Here is a 20,953-nt window from a genome sequence, read left to right as displayed (position 1 = left end):
TTGAGGTTAAATAAGGCTCATTATCCCAGTTCTTTAAAGGTACTTAAATTAGCAGAAGTGATCTTTAAACCGGGGATATTGTATTACGACAAAGCGTCGTTAAAATATTGCATTGATTTTGAGGTATAAACACATCGAAACGGAGTCGGGCTTTCGTATAACTTCTTTTTAAACTACGGCACTTAACTAATGAGTTAAAAGTGACCTGCAGTACTGATCGGAGTAGACTAATAAAACGGTGAGGTCATAAAGAAACTGAAAGAAAAATAAAATAAAATAAATAAACGAATCTTTTATGGTTGATCGTTAAGTTACACTCATTAGGCTTAAGGTTTAGTCTTACATATCGAAAGATTTGTATTACAGACCACGTAATTAAGAATCTGTTGTTGTTGTTTTTTTGTCAAAAAATATGTAAAACAAAACCTTTTCAAGGAGGATATACAAGAAAACAACTTACATACGTTGCTTCCTGCTTTTCTATAGAGAAACTTGCTTCTTAAGGTAGAAGCAAGAAGCAGCCCGCTTTCTTCTAGACCTTCTAAGAGAGAGGAGGCCACGTGTTTCTGCTCACCAGGGGTCAGGTCCTGCCAAGAAGAGCGCTGTTCATCCTCGAGGAGGTTGCTACTTACATCAAGAACAGACTGTGATAAAGACAAGAAGGGGAGAAAAAATTATGGTTGGCATTCGGGAAGAGAGATACTTGCCTGCTAAATGCATTTTGGCTTAGTTAAAGTAATACAACTACTAACAGTTAAGTATGTTGTTTGTGTCCAAGCAGTAGTTTTTATTGGGTTCTTTTTTAGAATAAGATTTTGAAAACAAAAGATATCGTCATACATAAATCGATGGGGGGGGGGACGACAGAAGAAAGATTTATAAACCGCAAAAGAAAACATTTTCTTTATAGGTATTATTTCTGAGAAAATTCCCATGTTACTCCCCTAAGTAAATATTCATTTCATGGTTATTTTATTTTTGTTTAGGAGTGCCCCTTTTGAATAATGTTCTGGCCTTTTATTCATTTTTAGGGTATTACTGAAGTTTTACATAGGTAGATATATGAAGAATATAAGAGGGAAACTTTGGACATACCTTTGTCGGGTGTTGCTGGCTGTTTTTTTTTTTTTTTTTTTTTTTTTTTTAAAGCCTATGTGAAACTTCAGTAATACCCTAAAATTGAGTAAAAGGCCAATGACTATAAAAAAAGGAGCACTCCTAAATAAAAATAGGCTAAAGAGCCATGAAATTAACATGTTTATTTTTGCTAAATGGAGACATCAGACTAACACGCTTTGGAATCCACCAGCAACTAGATGAAAATAGTCCTTAACTCTTGCTGATGTGGCAAAAATTATTTTTCTCTATCAGATTAAAATGTCAAAAAATTCAACTTTGATTCTTTAAAATTAATGTTCGTGTACACGCACATGTAAATGTAATTTGAACATAATGTAAAGATCAGAGATTTGTCGTACATAATTACACCAACATTTGATTCCACGTAAAGCATACAGCGAATGTGTTATGCTCCTAAAGTACCACAAAAATGGACATCATAAGAAATTCTGTGACATTGCTAAACTATTTTGCCTACTTCTGCAGCTGTAACTGGAAAAAAAAAAAGTCCGTTTGCATGTAGTTCGGTAATCCTCTTGCATATTCTGTCAACGCAGCAACGAATTTTTTTTTTTTTTCTTTTTTCAGTGTCGCTCAAGTAAACTCCATCTAACGACTTATCGAACATTTGCTGTAAGTGCACGTGGAATGATGAAAACTTGAGGTGAGAATTGCTGTTCATTTCAACTGTAAAACAACCAGCTCAGCTAAAAATTTATGGTTAATAATAAAGCGAGAATGCTATGTTTAGAGTTTGCTCACTCTGAATGCAGCAAAAAAAAAAAAATTAAAATTAAATAAAAATTAAAAAAATAATAATAATCCGGACCCTCTTTCAAAGCCTTCTCAAAGAAAACCGAGTGTTTAAAGAATTTAGTTCTATTAACTGTTCCCTAAAATAGAACCATTGCAATGTGTTCTAAAAAAATATTTCAGCGCACGTAAGCTGTCTGCTATTTCTAACAACTGAAGAATTTCTCAACCCAAGCTTTCATTTGTATTGGGGGCTAAAGTTTTTTTTTTTTTTAAATGAATATATCTATTGAAATAACTGACGACAAATTGTGAGAAATTCGCAGATACCCCTAACTTTTTTCACCTAGTGTACACATCTGAAATACCACCTTGAATATAATTGATGCGTTTCAAACCACGTACCGAATTACGACTAATCATCTTTTATATATATATATATATATATATATATATTTTTTTTTTTTAAATCGCTCATGTGAACAAGATCGGCATCCGTTTATTTAAAAGTTCAAATTACAAGCTTTTATGCGTCCATTTAAACAATAGTTTCGAAGCAAATGACATAAAAATCATATAAATATAATGCACGTTGTTTTACAGTTAGCATTATAACCTAAATGAAATTTGTCTGCTATCATTGCTCTCAGCAATTTGAATCTAAGTACCGAATGAATGAAATAACAGTTCGTATCTTTTACCCCCTTTCAACTACCCCCCCTTTTCGAAATATCTTTTTCTGGGATAACTTATTACTACTTCGTAGCGAACAAGTTAAAAAGAAATGGTAATTTCAAAAGATAAAAAACGAAAATTGCCGGCATGATAAATACCAGTAGTTTTCTTTTGATAGCCCTCGAACCAAACTCGCTGATGATTATTGCGTCGTAAATTTATCTTCCACTTCTCCCTTTCTTTTTCCTGAAGCGAAATTTTTCTCACTAAAACTAGCCAACATTGATAACCTATAGAAAGATAGGACGAGAACTTTTATGCGCTAAAGGGGAAAAACAGGACCCCGCTGGAGAAGTCAACACTATCCTCGAAGGCTTTATAAGGGTAGAAAAGTAATGAGAGGCCTCCGTACTCCTGTACCAATTCCCGAGGGATGGGGGCGTAGATAACATGAGCAAGAAATTATAAGAAAGATTTCTTGAGACAACGAAGGAATTTTCTTTTTTTCCTTATTAAGATAGAGAACATTTTTCACAAATAAATGAGGCTAATTTAACAGAGTAGGCCTGATATTAATCTGAAAGCAGAAAAATCCTTGTTCTCTATTTCTACATATAAAGAAGTAATGAAGCTTAAAATAAATCATTGTAATTACATGGTTATAATTAACATTCTTTGCCGTTTGCTGTTTATAAATAATGTTTGGGTATTATTGTTAAAATATATAAAAAAAATAAATAATCAAAAGAGTACAACAATTAAAATTTGAAAACAATTCATACAATTGTTGTTTTGCTGATTCAATGAAATCTACATGAATGCTAAGCCTATTTTATCACTTTACTCAATGAAATCTACATCTGAGCTAAGTCTATTTTATCACTCTTATGAATGAAATCTACATCTGCGCTAAGTCTATTTTATCACTCTTATGAATGAAATCTACAATCTGAGCTAAGTCTATTTTATCACTCTTATGAATGAAATCTACGTCTAAACTTAGCCTATTTCTATCGTCTTTTATCAATAAAATCTACGGAAGGCTAAGCCTATTTTGCAAATCAGTTATCAACAAAGTTCGTATTTCTGAATCTGAAAATGAATTTTGCGCTTCGAGAAAGAAAGAAACTGTCATTATTATTAAAACATTTTTGTTCGAACGAGGCTGTGGAGGCCTGCAAGGCTTCTTTTTTTTTTTTTTTAAGTAGACAGGCGTATTGATGAAAAGTTTCTCTCACTTGAGTATCGATTTCGTTTCTGCTTTATATTAAACTTTGGCAAAACCTGCACACTTCTTTCACTTATTCTCCGATTGTAACGGCTTTCTAAGAATGATGCTATTTTTAGCATTGCTTCTTTCTTGTTGCTTATCGAAAAGCTTAGCGACTTAACATTAGCCTAGTCCTATACATTCGCTCAGCGAATACACACACACAAAAAAAAAAAAAAAAAAAAAAGTCGATGTTCAGAACGATCTAGAATATAATTTTAATACACTTAGATTACTAAAAGCAAACTATAAAATAAATCTATTTTACTTACTTCCAGCAGTTCTTGTAGAAGTTGATGACGCTGTCTATCCTCTGGTATATCCCAAACCTTTTCCTTCATTTTAGTAACCAATCTTTGCACGATTTCTGTTGTCTGCCTAACATCGCCTCCGTATAACGATTTGGTACTTGTGACCATCGCTAACTCAGCCGCTAAGTTTACAACAGAATCTCCTTTGGTAATCTAAACGAATAATAAAAAAAAGAGAATTCTATCAATCTGATTTAATATTCACGAAATGAAGTTAAAGTACATTTTCTTCAAACACGTGCGTATCTATGGAGATAGATACGCACGTGTGTATCTATGGATATTTCATTAATTGTTGCTTGTCAGTTGCTAGGCAACATTCGCTTCTACTGTTATACAGAAGGTATTGACAAATGTCATACTTTTATAAGAGTACTTCATGAACAGTCGGCAAGGGAATGACGTGGGGGGGGGGAGGTGAATAATAATAAAAATCCCGTTTGCTACATCAGCTAAATCTTACCCGTCCCATTCTTAGATACGTGCAAAAAAGATACCTTCGGAGCAGCGTCGCGTCTGTATCACGTACTAACTCGATTTAAGTGCTTCAGAGAATTTTTATTAGTGGCTCCAAACAGATTCTTTCAACTGAAAACTAAATTTTTAAATGCACGCCTTTCTTTAAGTCAGAACAAATTTGGTTCTCTCTCATTTCTGAGAGAATTCGTTTTTTTTTTTTTTTTTTTTTTTTTTTTTGCTTCCCACGCTTGCACGTGAATGCCAAAGAGTAAAGAAATTTCTGAAATAACATTATATCCTAAAGCATAATAATATTTTCCAATCTTCCGTTTATCTGTAAAACGGTGCAAGTCATGATTGACGTCGAGTATTCAAACGAAATTGAAAAAAAAAAACTTCGAGTTAAAAATTCGAAATAAATTAAATTTAGAATTGCAATAAATAGGCAAAGGAAGAATTTTTTTAAAAAAATCATTTTTCTCTTTTTTTTACTACAAGGTAGTAAAACTCCTGTGCAATTTTCAACCAGGATTCCGATTGAGATCAACTACTGAGCTTTGCCACGTTAGAAGTTTTTTCGCTAAGTTGAAAATATATTCTTTAAAAATAATTCTTGTTAAATATAATACTTTTTCAAAATAATTAAATAATTTGATTTTTTATCCTCATATCTAGAAAATAATGAAAATATAAATAATAAACCAATAATTTTTTTGTATGTTGAAAAGTGACTTAAACTAGCGAGATTGTTTACATATTTACATATATATATATTTTTATTTATTTATATATATATTGGATATATTGGAACATTGAGATGGAATGATTGACTGACCGTGAGATGCGGTGATTAATACCCTTGGAGGGTAAGGTAATGGATGGCAATGCTGTAGCCAATGAAGTTCTAACTGAGGCTAGGCTATTGCTGTACCTTCCTGCCATGATCAGAGCTTTAATAGCTCAATAACACCTTATCCCTACACTGTCCTCTACAGATGACGGGGAAGATGAAAAGCATTCTTGCTTCGCCCCTTTAAGCCAGTCCTTATAAGGACTATATATATTGTATTTATTTGTACATAAGTAATTATATTTACACATATACGTAAAATGGCACGGGTTTGATAGTTTTGAAACTAAACAGGAAAGGAGAATTTGCAATGCTAACAGTACAACTAAGGAAGGTGACGTAGAATTTCAACGACATATTCGATGAAGTAATTTAGAATAACATACCTTCCATATTGGAATTATTCCCTAAGTTGAAGAGCCTATCAAAATTACAGTATAACGTATTTTTACTTAAAGTTTAAATAAAAAAAATATATAATTAATTGTTAAGTATCATAAATTTTTAAAAAGTATATTTTTTTTGAAATCTAAAAAATAATAAAAATATATATAGTACACCAATTATTGTTTTGAATACTTAATATATAATTTAAGTAGATTTTTATTAAAATTCATTGCTTTTATTGTTGCTTGCAACTTACTCTGTTGCGAAGGATATCGATCCACGTCGAAGTACACTGACTTAAATCTGGCGAGTCAGGAATCCACCGAACAGGACTAGATCCACACATCCATCTTGCTTCTCCTGGGAAAATAACAAATGACAATTATTACAAAAGTTTTAAGAAGTCGAAATTTGACTTGAAGGTTCCCATACTCTAAATTTAATCTACAATTTTTACCTACCTAATGTTCCTCCTGGACATTTTTGAACTGCCACTATCCCAGATCTTGTCCAGTTCCAAAGAATATTCCTGGAGAAAACTGGCTGACAATATTCTTGGTTTATGAATGTCGAATGGCCTGAACTTATACTAAACACTGCTGGTGTAACATCTGCAACAATTAATAATTGAAGTTCTAAAATATGCTACGAAAATTTAAAAAAAAAAGCGAAACAACTTCACATGATCATCACAACATAAACAACTATTATAATAACATATTACATAAACTGTAATTGTGCTTACTTGCGAAGGATTTTTTTGTAGTTGTTACTACAGGATATAATGAAGGCTGGGAGGTGGTAACAGCTACAGTTGAGGTACTTGTGGTAGGTGGAAAACTTGAGGTAGGAGGTACGCTAGAGGTTGTACTGGTGGTTTCAGTACTGGGGATTGTACTCGAAGAGGAGCTGGCTGAAGTGGTGGTAGTGGTGGTGGTACTTGACACCGGCCTGTGAAACCGAGTCATCGGAATGATAATTGGGGGTCTGGTAGTCGTACTAGTTGTAGATGTAGTCGTTGTGCTGATGGTCGTTGTACTGGTGGACACTGAATCTGTGGGAGGGAAAAAATAAAATAATGAACATTTACATGGTCATGCAGATATTTATTCTTATTGCAATGGCATAGTAAAAATAGCAAAGCAAATAACAATATTTAATTGATCAGCTTGAATTTAAACGTATCTTTCCCATTCATCTCCCTTCTGTTCGCCGTCCAAATAATTATTTTTAGTATTTTTATTTTATCTGTCAGCTTTCGGTTGAAGTTATCTAAACAATATCTCTAAGTCTGGTCTGCTCCAAACAGATACAACAATGTTGCCATGACAACTTCCATTGTCATGATCTACCAAAAAGGTCTACACTTGAATCCGACTTAGAAGAGGGAATTAGGGGGAAAGCGAAATTTTAGTGCGCTGCTGAGACAAAGACCAGTTTGATTTAAAAATAAATAAATAAATTTTGAAACAAATAAGTCAAGAGAATAAATATAATTATAAATGGCCAGCCTGGTTGGCCGAGTGATTAGCGCATTTGCTCTCCAGCCAAAAAAGCTGCGGGTTCGAATCCCGCCGTGGGCATGGATGTTTGTGATTGTCTGTGAAAATACTAGTGGTGGTGGTCTCCAGTACATGGCGTTGATGTAGATGATGAAGGTAGTTGTGGGCGGTGGAGACAGAGAGCTGTAGAGCAGGTGCCCTCCCTCGATAAGTCTTTGGACTCCCTGGAGGCGTCACGTAATAATAAAAACAAAAACAAATATTATTCTTTCATATATTTTTGATTGGTTATTTTAGGAAAACATCGTTTATGAATATTTCTCGGTATTCTAAGTCAGGGCGGCTCGTGCATAAGCACTGCGGAACTGCAGCACTTCCACTTTTTTCTCGATACATAAATATATTTATTAATTTATTTATATTTCCTTGTAATATTTACTTTGATCATCAACAATCCTATACAATAATCTTATTCTGTATTCTTGTAGCACTTAGGAGGGCGAAGGACGCTAGCAGCACTGTGTTTACCACAGTGTCATATTGCTAGGCGCGCGAGCATATGCACGCCATAGTGAGATGCGAGCTATTAGCGTAATGCGGCACTGTCATTCGCGCAGTTCCACTGTTTGTTTATATACAGTTTGCGCCAGTAGTCGAGAGTTCGTAGTGCTTATCGTGTTTACTCCGTCTCTTTAAATATTTGGACATTACAATTAAAGACAACATTTGTTATAGTTTTTATTTTAGAACATTATTGGGATTACGATAATGGATTTTATTTTTAAGTAATTTTGAATTATACTAAACTGTATAATTTTATCGGTAATAAACAATATTTTTTCATGTTTAATTTTTTTTTAAAATTTTTACCATAATTTTGATATTTTATCCAAACATGTATACACTGTACTTACAGTGTGTATGTATATTTCGAAAGTTGCAGCACCCCCACGATTTCAAGCCACGAGCCGCCACTGTAATCTAAGCCGATCTGTTGTCCTTTTATTCGTGATTTTATATTCGTTCTTTGGCATTAAAAGATTCCCAAACGCACCATAACCAGATAAAGGAACCGGCAACAGCAGCGACATCTACAATTCAAAGCCTGCATGACCCCCCCCCACGCCAAACTAATATGTTGTGTAAAATATGAGATAATTTCAAGTTCTGCACACGGTATTCCTGTTGATAAACTAAACATTAATTTAAATAAAATACATTTATAGGCCTTCAATACGATCTCCATTCCGTGTAATGAGTTGCCCAACGTTCCTATAAGTTGCCACCTCATAGATTGATTCTTTCAACTTAGAGAAGATATTGTTTTTTTACTTGACATAAAACGTGTGATCGGCTCAGAGTGTAATATCTGACTTGAATCGGATTCTTCTTCAGTTTTTATTTCTTGGCAAAGGAAAATTTTTATACTTAGAATCTGATTGACAATTGATCTGAAAGTGGACACTATGACATCATTCTGCTGTCCACGCATGCGTAGTGTGTAGAACTTTTAAAATGATTCTTATACATCAAATAATCACAGCTGTATTTAAAAACTATTTGGACGTTTTTATCTGCAAAAAAAAAACAGCTGCTATGATAAAAGTACTCTGTTTATATTTGGTGTCATCCAAGAAGTGTATATAAATATAGCAAACCATTTTTAATACTTAATTATCGTTCTAAAACTGAGATCTCCAAATTACTTCCCATTGATTGTAAGCCTGAATGGGATGTGAGCAATGGGCCAGATTTTTTTGGAAAAAAAATTTTTTTTTTTTTGGAAAATTTCAAAAATTCCCGGAATATAGTATGATTTCATGCAGCAAATTGGCTGCTTTCCCCCCCCCCCCCAGATTCAGTGGCGAGTTGGCCCAATATTATTTTGTATTGAATTTTTCAAATCAGCCACAATGTACTGTTTGTTACAGCTAGGTTTGTTGATTTGATATCCAGTTGTAACAATCGCCCAGCCTGTTTATTTAGAGATTTCGGTTCTAAAGCGACATCTATAGTCTGTTAAAGATATGTTTACCGTGATGTCATCTTATGCTTTGATAGCTTGATCCTTAATTTATTAGGAGGTGGTGAAAGATCAAGAAATTAGAGCGAAAAAACATTACCATTTTTTTAGTTAAATGAGAATAATTTTTTTTTTCAATTATAATAAATCAATTTAAATAAATACCGTTAGTAAAAAGTAACTTGCATAAAAAATTAATATTTTACAATGATCGTTTTTATCGTGTGTGTCCCCCCCCCCCCTCCAAAAACAAGTCTATTTTCAAGAAGGTAGATTCATTTAAATTTTTTGTAATAAAAATGGAGAATTCGTGACGTCATGGCAATTATATCTTGAACAGCTTACCGTGCGAATTTAGCTTTACAATTTAAAAATAAATCACCATATAATGAATATATTTCATGATAATAATAAAGTATAAGAACATTAAGTTTATAAAATCAATCAATATTATATAATATTTAAAATAACTGACAATGGTGAAGAGTTGGTGCTCGAAATAAAATCCAGCTACTTATTTAGTTGTCGATGGGTCTTCTTTATTATAAGAAGGGCATAATTTGCTATTTACTGATTATATAAAAATTACCATGGCATTTTTTTTTATTTTTATTGTTGTGTATAATTTCTTACCCAGGTCATAATTAAAACGGGATTACAAGTTTATATCTGCTATAAACAAACGCTATATAGAACATCAATTCTGATTTTTTTTTTTTTTTTATATGTGTGTATGTGGTAGGGGAGGGTTAATCTTCTGCTTGTAAAAATGTTTATTAATATTAATATTTGTTCCGTTGAAGCAATATTGCTGAATAACAAAGGGATGAAAGAATTTAAGACCATGGTTTGCATATTCCATCCATCCCTATGCATCTTCAAACGGTGTTTGTATAACTAATTAATAAATTAGTTATTAATTAGTTATATTAATTAATATAACTAATTAATAAGTCTTATTAATTAATAAGAAAAAAACTGCAAACTGAACAGACAATAGCTCTGAATTAGTTCTGGTTTTTGTTATTCATTTCCAAGCAGATTCAGCCTGTTTTTCGAATAACAAAAATGCATTTCGCGTTTTGCATTCTTTCTTACTTCGAATGAGCATCCTGTTTGTCCATAATATGGAAAAATTGGGTTGGAAAGACTCGGCTCCCATCCAGAATACAAAAAAACTTAAGTTTTTTTTTTCAAGGGAAGGAAAAAATCATCCCCCAAATCAGGAAAAATGGCTAAAAGAACACACGTAATTACAGGCCATTATTACACTGGCTTAACAGTCTTGGTTGCTCGGGTCGTAATTACAAAGCAACATCATATACCATACGCCCATAATGTGCTTTTATTAAAATATTGTCAAAAGGAATCACAAGGTCAGACTGATAACCATTTGTCTTTTTATTTTATTTTATTTTATTTATTTTTATTTTTGCTTGAGACGAGTTGGACGTTCTGATTGCGTATTAAATAAAAATTGTTTTAAAATAATTAAGGGGAAATTACTTATTTAATTGCAATTAGGCATCTCGGGTTGTCTTCCAAATGTTTTAATTATTAATATACACCACAAACAAACGGTTTTGTGTGATAATTTGGCTACCTGGGACACACTTGTAGTGGGCCTCCAAATACTTCAAAGTCCCGGGACAGGGATCCCCAAACACAGAACTTGAGGCAGGAAGGGTACAGCTTGTCTTCATCCCACAGCTTGAAGGAATAGTTGTTTACTTTTATTAGCAAAATAAGATAAACAAATATAAATAATAAAAAAAAATTAGAAACCCCGATTCACAAAGTGGGAGAGGGAACTGGGGGGGGGGGGTCTACTTTAGCTACATGGAATGTTATATTTGGCGTCTACTTGTCGCCTTTAGGATAAGGGGGTTGCGGAGAAGGGGGGTTGTGCCCCCCCCCGGTGGATCGGAGTTTCCAAAAACAAGTGGAAAAGTGAAGATAGGTTGAGAGAAAGAAGGTTTAAGTCAACAAGAAAGATTAATAACCAACCTAGCATGCATCTGTATTGCACCTCTAAGTATTTATAGGTCCCTGGGCAGGGATCGCCAAAAGTGTCGCTGGTGACGCCGATACTGCAGCTGGACATGAGATTACATCTGAAATAAAATTGATGGGCACAGAACTATAACAAATTGTCTGAAGCTTTTATTTTTTTTTTCTATCTTAATGTTTTTTTTTTTTTTTTGCTTCTAGGATTTTTTTCATGGCTTTAATTTTATAAAAAACCATGGCTACTGATAGTGTTTAAAAAAAATAAAAAATCGACAAATATTTTTTTTTAAAAAATAAACTAAAATTGATATTAAAATCTTTCGAAATGAAAGACAGAAAAATTTAAAAGATAGATAATAATACGATCAAAAAACATAAAAATGAAAAAAGTACTAATTAATAAAAAGGCATGCCAAAAAATAACTAAACAATGCTGTGACGGACAAAGAATGATTGTTATAATGCAGTTACCATGGCAACAGCTAGTGAGATCTAACGATGAGCTAAAATAATAATTTAAAAAAAAAAATTGGTTTTGATAGCTAAAAGCACACTAAAAAGTTAGGGATTGGGGGATGAGGGGTGGGATTGGAGTGAGAAGAATGCAGTGAGCATGTCCGTGGCTTCAGACGGCACCAGTACCTTTTTAGCGGGCTGCCGCAGGTTTCTCTATTTAATAAAAAAAATATGAGCTTAAAATCTTTAGGGAAAAAAAAGAGAAAAAAGACAGGCGAATAATCTCATTCATAAAGATCATTGAAAAATAGCTTAAAATTAATGAATTTGCCTGCAAGGTGGAATTATTTTTTTTTTAGAGTTGAAATTTTGGACTCAGCATGCTTTTCGAGTTAGTAATTAGTTGGATTTTTAGGAAATACAATTATAGAAAAAAGGGAAAATTAATACATGATATAATAAAAATAGGTCTTATGATGTAATATATTAATTCAATATATGCTAAAGTGCATTGGAAAAAATGAGTAATTTATGCAATTCTAAATGAACTAAAACAATAACAACAACAACAAAAAAAAAACTCTCGTTACTCCTCTTCGACATACGTGGTCTTCAAGATAGTTTCGTTCAGCAAACAAACAGCAGTCCAATACGGTTTAAAACTCTAACAAATGCAAAGCTAATTGTTGGCTGCGTTGTCTCGTGTTGATGTTCTATCAGCTGTTGGTAGTTGTTGCATTCAACATCCATTTTGTGTTGTAAATGCTTTACACTTAATGAGCCCTTGTGGCGATGTTCAAATCTGTTTACGGATGTCAGTCGTTTCGGCCCTGTGATTTTCTTTATAAGAACATGAATGGCTTGCTTGAAAAGGAATCCGTACTTACAGTCGCAGCTGAAAGACATCAATGCATTGTTAACGTTTACTGAACGTTTTTTCGATCGTATGATCGAAATGTACAGTTTTATCCTTCCTAGTACTGTATTATATTCATTATACGCTAGGTGTTCTTACTTACTTCGAATGAGCGCCCTGTTTGTCCTTAATATGGAATTGTGCCATACCATAGATATTTCTTGATTTTGTACACGTTGTAATATTTCGTCTATGGCAGAATCTTAGAGGAGCTCAACAATGTCCTTATCTTTGTGGGCTTAAAAGCCACTTAAAAAATCATATTTCTTTAGAATGTTATCGATTCTTAGGGAAGCCTTTCCCGTGTCAGGCAGGATGACCACTTCGAACATTGTCGTAGTGTCTGTGATATCACGGTGGGGAGCGGGGACGAATGCTGGTCTTGAAATTCACGCTTGCTCTTGTTATCATTCAGGGAGTGAGAGGTGTGATTGAAGTCTGATTAGCGGAATAATGAATTACTGACCATTTAAAACAATGTACAGGTAACCCTCGTATAACACGGTTGCACAGAAATGCCGCGTTATATAAATCGCGTTATGCGAGTCTCAGATCACATAGAAAAAGTAAGGTTATGTTCCGAAATCGTGTTCAACAAAAAAAATATTTTTATTTAATTCAGGTAATTCATGTAAGTTAAGAAAACATATAAACTATGAAACAAATACATCGTATAAAAGTATAAAAATTACAAATTGTACTTAAGCTTCATTTAATGTTTTAGGCAAAATAAAATAAAGTGCATATTTTAATCTTTCATAGCACGAGGATGTGAGGATCGGTTAATAAACATTAGTTTTGTCATGTAATCACCTGATGCATTACTACAAAACAGTAGAGTAATTCTATCTTTGGAAACTTTGAATCCACGAGCTGATCTTTGATTTTTCGAAATATAGGTGCGTTTTTGCACTTTTCCCAATATAACCCGGATTCATCCGCATTGAACACCTGGTTTGCACTGTAAATGTTTATAAACTTTGAGAATTTTTTGTTTAATAAGATTTCCATCCATAGGAATTTTCTTTTGAGGTGCAATCTTCCATCGAAATCATTAGAGATTTCTCCATTTTTTTCTATTGGAATATCGCGTACACGAGCAACGCGCTTTACAATTATCGCTGACCCAGCAATAAACACTTTCTCGGATTTTATGTTCATTTTGTTTGATTGTTCGAATTGTTGATTCATTTAAATTCAAAGTCCCTGCAAAAACTCCTGGTTTTTCTCCATTTTTCAACCGATTCAAGATTTGGAATATTTTTCTTCGAGAGAAATTAATTTTGTTTTCAATTTTGGTTTTTCCCTTTCGTTCCAGTTTGTGGCCGTTACTATAAAAATGATTTTTTACACAAAAAAGCAAGCATGACATATATTGTATGTAACTCACCAGAAGATAAAGTGCTCAGCTTGAGATGAACACACTTAGGATTTTTAATGCACTTTCCTGGCAGAAACGAGGACAATTTTCAACAATAAACACTTTACACGGTAAACAATTGACGCTCATGAGTGGTAAAGGGTATTCCCCCCTAATATAAATTCGGTACTTATAATTACATGCGGGATACAGGCAGACACAAATTTAACGAAGATAAAATTTGATTTTTAAGTTGTGCGGTGAAAAACATATGAAAAGATAAAGGGTTACTACAATTTGTAGACCGTGTTTTTATCGGAACCGTGTTGTATAAGTATCGCGTTCAACAAGGGTTACTCAATTTTAGACCGCGTTATACGAGGGTTACTTGTATTTAGAAATGTATGTGCATTTAATCATACAAATACAACATTTATTTTACAAATGATATATTATCTTTTTCAATTTAGCTACTTGAATACAAATTCTACCCTACGGTTCTTCTTTGTGAACTGGTCAATAACATCGTCATAAAAAGTTGGTTGTAACTTAATTTTCCCAAGCAACACGCACACTTGTAAAGGCTGGCTGAAGCTCGCTGGCTAGAGCTACTTTGACTGCGTGGCCCGTGTTTAAGCAACAGGGTGAGATGACTCTTGGAGGGAGCGGAAATGACTATGCGTGCGCATGAAATCACAGTGCTGAAGCGACGACCTGGATGCTCCCACAACTGAGCAAGCAAGGTAGCTTGACTAGCGTCGGCCTTCGATACACAACGCAAAGCTCAATTATTGCCGCGCAAGCTTAAAACGTCTTCTGTCTACAAAAATAAAAGTCTAAATGGAATGCTTATAAATGCATGCATTTCTTAACAAATAAATATTACTTCTTTCTCAATTAATGATAGCAAGCATGGAGAATTCGCCACTGGTGGGGAGGAAGCATAATATTCCCTCAAGCTGTTTCCAATAAGCATTTTTGTGGAAGAGCATCCTTATGATATGTGGTAAGATGCATTAGCTTTAATAAAATACCTTTTCTAGTTCCAAGGATGGTTTGAACTGGCATGAGCATCTATGTATATTGGTTAGTTTGCGTTTTCCTTTGAAAACTACGTAAACACCTATTTAGTTTTTTTTCTTTTTTTTTTTCGTCCATACGCTATGTGAAAGGCTTTTCTGTTTTCATTATTATTATTTTATTCGCGTACGCGAATCCTTTTTTTTTTTTTTTTTTTCAAATTCTTTGAGGGAATTTTGGTATTTGAGATTTTAGTTCCTTGTTTTCGTTTCTACATCCCTTTAAGGTGTCTCTTCGTTCTGTATGGTGCACTATAAAAAGCCAATTTGCTGTATTATCAGTTGGTAATATGTTGACTTCTGGTAGCTGTTTTATGTATTTTTATTTATGCAAACACTACAGGTACTCTTCGCATTGAACTGAACATGAAGTATTTTACATTCTTATTTTGTCTTCGCTACCCAAGAATGTTCCTAATTGCATCGAAACGAATGCAACTTAGAGCTTACTTATTTTTTGTTATTTTCACAATTAACATCTCGTCAAGCTTTATATTCTAAATTTGAAGTTTATGAGCTGTGAATAAATTCTTCCTTCTTTTGCATTCCAGCAACTTTGCCAAGGTGGCTTTAATCCATTTTTCAAATTTAAATCCAATTCTTTATACAACTAAATTTTTTTTTTTTTACTTTCTATTTCTTATGTTAATAACTTCTTTAATTGCTTGACTTTTCAATAGCTTCTTTAATATTACTGTTTCTCTTGAAAATTACTGTTTCTCCTGAAAAATCACGTTTTTTAAGATTTTACCAAAAACAATACTCAATCTTCTTGTATGTGTGCTGTTTCCTAAAAAATTATATAATTAAAATCTTGGTGTATATACAAAATATATAAATATTTCATTAATTTTTATGAAATTAAAAATTTTCTAATTAAATTACCATGCACTAAATAAATTTCAAATTTTATATTAAAATTACAATTATTTTAAATATTTAATATAATAATATTAAAATCATGAATATTGAAACTAAAGTTCATATATGATTCCTCTGTTTAACGGTTTAATATATTAGAAAACCGATCACTCTACATAAATTAAAAAAACTTAAATTAAATTAAATACTTAAATTTAAAAAAAAAATTTAATTTCTTATAAAATTAAATAAATTTTATTTATTTTTTATTTCTTTTGATCACAGTTCTACCAAATTACCAATCCCAGGATTGCTTATTCTGGGTGTATTATTTCAAAGAAAAATTATATAATTAATATTTTGGTGTACAATGAAACACTCATATAATTAGCAATTTTTTTTCTAAATATAAATATTACCATTAAATTATCATGATGTTAATACATTTCAAATTTTAGAATAGTAGAAATACAAGTTTTATATAAGCATTTAAAAATCATAAATGTTAATTAAAACTGAATCGCGTAATCCGAGGGCTGCATTTAAAAAAAAAAAAAAATTATCCGAGGGCCGCATCACAATGAGTATTTAGTAATTTAGTGAGCAGCAGCGACACAACCTCGAAAGCTGAACAAACGAACAACACTAATTGCGCGCTCATGTTCCCCGTAAGGGCCCGGAGCATGCGCGTTGGAACAAAACAGTGTAGGAACGCTTCTTTCACACATCTAATATTTGAAAACCACGTGGGTATATAGTGATGTAAAAACACCAAATAAAATTACCAACATTGAGATTATCGATAGAATTAAAATATCTAATAGGCATTCGACTAAAATTGTTATTTTATATATTTCATATTTTCGCTCGTGAAAATCAAAACCCATAAGCGGGCTGCATAAAATCGCACCGCGGGTCGCGCTTTGGACAGCTCTGCCGTACATCATGCTTCTAGTCACGGCTTAATATATAATATATTCTAAAATCCCAGTATTCAGAAAACATTAAGTGATGTCAAGACAAGCTACAATAATTCGAATTTCTCTTCGTACGCTGAACTTGATAACGCAAATTTTATTAGGTCAAGATAATTTTATTTTATAAAGTATTTTATTTTTACTTTATAAAATATATTTCTATTTATTATATAAATATAAAATATATTTCTATTTATTATAAATAACACATGCCGGAAATATATTTATTTATATATTTCCGGCGTGTGTTATTTCTAAAATAATGATATGATTAATTTTTTGGTGTATAATGAAATATCTATATATCTCATAAAAATTTTAATAAATATGAAAATTTTTAAATTATATTTCATTACCAAAATAAATTTCAAATTCTTTAATAGTGGAAACAAGTTTTTTTTTTAAACATACAATATATATTAATATTAAAATCATAAATATTACATTAAAATTTGTAGTTACATATGTCATACTTCTAGAGTTCACGGTAAGCGATTTCAATGCTAAAATAGTTTAGATTCTTCTCGGATAGTGGATAATTTCAATTTTTGATCGCATTTCCGCTTGAAATATTGGTGCAGATTAAATTAAAAAAAAAAAAAAAAATACGAGACAGTTTACCTTTCATAGATCACATAATAGGAACGGTGAGAAGTGCAGTCTACACTCCAATCTAGATTGCCATGTTCGTTGCAAATACTGATACTAAAACGTCCGTAGTTGGCCCGAATTAGATGAATTAGATGTCCATCTTCGCATGAGATATGCAGCTGGCCTCCCTCACATTCGTAAGCCGTCCTATAGCGGGATCGTTCTGTAATTAAAGGAAAATATTGTAATTAATATTTTTAAGTATTATTATATCAAATTTATCGAAGTATATTAGTCTATTACCAGAGAATTACATCCTTTTTTTTTTTTTTTTTTTGATGTCACTGGTTACTTATTAGGAGAGTTTCCCAGTGGGTCACTGTAATTATTACAAAAAAAAAAAAAAAAAACGTCTTTCCTGTTTGATAATTGTAGCATCGATTGTCATAGGAAAACTCTAGCACAGCTTCTATTGTTTGTTCAAAAGGAAAAGCAATAGGAGATATTAAAATAATTTGTCCCGGAAAGCGGGGGGGGGGTAAGGTCCAGATCAGCTTTCAGAACCATTTTCTAATAAGATTGTCGTATTTTTTTTTTTTTTTCCCAAAAACTCAAAAAGAATTGAATACGTTGCCTAGCAACAATCCTCATTACCATTGCAAGTTCTATAAACATACATTTAGGAATGTTGACATTCAAGACGTACGACCCTCGTCCTTCTGCCATTAGTTTTGAACGTCTGGCTCACGAGAACGAATTCGAATACGCCCCTCAATCACTCCCTCTAGTGACAGTAACAATTTATAATCTATCCTCTTTTGTTTGAGATAGATTACTGATGGCTTCAATATCGGCGCTTGTAGGATTTTGTTTTATTTTAGGGGAACGATCGGGGGGGGGGTGAATACGACTCAAACTTATTTGCGACCGTTAATCTTCGGGAACGGATTTGATCCGCTAAATTTGTATATTTCCCATTGCTTTCTACAAGGAGAGTTAAACCTTAATGCTCTTATATAGGCACTCCCCCGACTTTTTTTTTTTTTTTTTTTTAAGAGTACAGCCGATAAGGGATTTTTGCAGATGGGTGGATGGATGTAGAGGGTATGAGATCCATAATATAGTCTTTTCGTCTGGAAATGATGCCGGGGTGATCGTGGTTTTGTATGTAAAGCGAATCTACCGTAGTATTGATTCTGTCAGCCACACACACACACAGGGGTTACCATCTGAGGAAGTAACTGAAGTTTGAAAATACAAAACAAACATTTTGGTTGGTTGCTTGTGCAAAAAAAAAAAAAAACGTCGGGGGAACTCCGCCTTTATTCAAAAAAAAAAAAAAAAACGATCGATTTCTTCCGAATAAATTGTAGACTTGTTTGATCAGGGAAGACGCAAACTCTTGATAGATTTTTACCTATCAAAATGATTTGTTAACTTTAAAAATCTGATATACACCTCAAAAATTACCGTTAAATCCGCTTATCATCCTTACTCCACACACACTTACTACATCTCGTTGATGATTGTATACGTGGCTTATAGGCTATTGTTAAAGTAGGTCTAACGTTTCGGAACGTTAGGCCTACTTTAAACAATAAAAAATAGCCTATTAACAAAAACGTGGATTTTGCAATGGCTGCGTTTTTTTTTTTTTTTTTGGTAGAATTCAATCACGCTTCAATCTTACCAAAGTTTATTGAAGGTTCAAAGAACTACATCTAAATCAAGACCAAAGTCTCGATAAAAAAAAAAAAAAAAAAAAAAAAGAGACTTATCACCAACTGCATCGATATTCTCTTTTAAAGTGTAACTCATTCCAGTTGCTGGTAATCTAAACGAAAACTTCCCATATAGTGATCAGAACAAAGACTTCGTAAGTCTGTCCCCTAGGGGGCAGTTGCATTCTACGGAGGAAATGCAATTTTAGGTACGCTCTGTGCTCTTTGTGGTAAAGCTGCAATACTTGGAGTCGTATTGAAGTTTCTAAGGGCTAAGTGAACCCATCTTGATCTTTAAATCTCGCTTACATACCTCAGAAACGGAAATAAGAACAGAGAAATGAAGTTTTCGTTTGGGGGTCCCAAGTGTCACGAAAAAAATGAGAAAGAATGTGAGGAGTTCGCTTGAGAATCACTTGTTTCATTGTGATCATGTGATAACAATGGAAGTCGAACTCTAAGCAAAGCGAGACTTTTTTTTTATGATTGGAGAGCTCTTAGAAACCTTTTCCCATCAAGGTAGATTTTCCTGTTTGTTAATTATCTGGTTTCTGAAAAAAAAAAAAAAAAACCATTCCGAACCAGACAAATTCGTCATGTTTTTCTTGATTCTCAATTATCTGTTTCTCATCACACCGATAAGTCATAGGATATCCTGTACCATCTTCGGGGGTTAAAAATGAGTCGGGGGGGGGGGTAGCGTTTCTCATTATGAATTCCCTCATCCCGGTGAGTTAGGGGCTCACTTCTAAGAAGCAGCTGCTGCTGGCTGACTGTAGCGTTCGAGATTGCGCGCGGGGGGGGGGGTATAAGGGAGGGTTAAATCCTCCTGTTTGGCAGGTGGCGCAGACGGACAGGTGAACTAGTGTACCGACAAGACGCAAACAACTCACGGCTGGGTGTTTTTAGGGAGTCTCTTTATGAAAGCTCCGCCCAGGTAGACATATAGACTTGAGGTTTGAACTTGAAGGAAATAAATGGGAAGATATCATTTGTAACAGCTGCTAATAATATCCGCTTTCTTGAATAAGGGTGGTAAAAAAAAATAACGGAAGACGTTTTTTTTTTTCTTTATTTATTTCGGAGTGTTAATGTTAACGGGCGTATATGAGCCGTCTTTTTTTTATTCGTGAAGGTCAAAGACTCCTTTGAACAATGGACAGACGAGCTAGCAATTAGGCCTAGCTCGAATACACAACATCCGCATGGTGTCATTATAAAGTATTTTGTAGAAGCAACAGTCCAATCGAGTGATTTATGGTGGAGGACATGTTCCCATAAAGAAATTGTAATTAATGATAAGTTTACTGGCCTGGTTGGTGGAGTGGTTAGTGTAGTCGCTCTTCAACCAATAGGGCACGGGTTGGAATCCCAACATGGATCTTTGTCAGTGTCATAGGCAATTCTTAATCAATAAAATTGATTAAGAATTGCCTATGAAATAGACTTCATCAATGTCATCGACGATTTTGCTAACAGAAAAGCAAGAAAAATAACATTTTAGAATGTTGGAATTAACGTTTTACTTCAATAATAAACAGAGTGTTTTTTTTTATTTTTTTCTTATACGTAGCTTTGACTTTTTGTAGTATTTTTGGTGTGTATTGAGAGGGGCGGAAAACTCGGGGATCGC

The 20,953-nt window shown here is 33.3% G+C and overlaps 1 protein-coding gene across 4 annotated transcripts in view; it reads right to left on the bottom strand.

Moving 5' to 3' along the window:
• LOC150095557 (latrophilin Cirl-like) overlaps positions 1-20,953 on the bottom strand; it is a 134,235-nt gene that overhangs the window by 21,810 nt on the left and 91,472 nt on the right. For 3 of the 4 annotated variants that reach the window (XM_090409780.1, XM_090409776.1, XM_090409781.1), the window contains exons 3-9: positions 17,630-17,822; positions 10,953-11,059; positions 6,570-6,878; positions 6,286-6,435; positions 6,081-6,184; positions 4,090-4,281; positions 461-644 (exon numbers count right to left, since the gene is read on the bottom strand). In XM_090409780.1, coding sequence (XP_090265906.1) covers positions 461-644; positions 4,090-4,281; positions 6,081-6,184; positions 6,286-6,435; positions 6,570-6,878; positions 10,953-11,059; positions 17,630-17,822 — 1,239 coding nt within the window. Of the gene's footprint in view, positions 1-460; positions 645-4,089; positions 4,282-6,080; positions 6,185-6,285; positions 6,436-6,569; positions 6,879-10,952; positions 11,060-11,356; positions 11,464-17,629; positions 17,823-20,953 lie in introns of all 4 variants that reach the window. The other variant, XM_090409779.1, reaches the window with a different exon arrangement.

Source organism: Typopeltis vanoorti, chromosome 20, assembly GCF_054136105.1.
Source record: "Typopeltis vanoorti isolate ZY-2024b chromosome 20, IOZ_Tvanoo_1.0, whole genome shotgun sequence".
Lineage (NCBI taxonomy): Eukaryota > Metazoa > Arthropoda > Arachnida > Uropygi > Thelyphonidae > Typopeltis > Typopeltis vanoorti.
The sequence above is the reverse complement of the archived record's forward strand: the minus strand, read 5'-3'. Positions and strand labels throughout refer to the sequence as shown.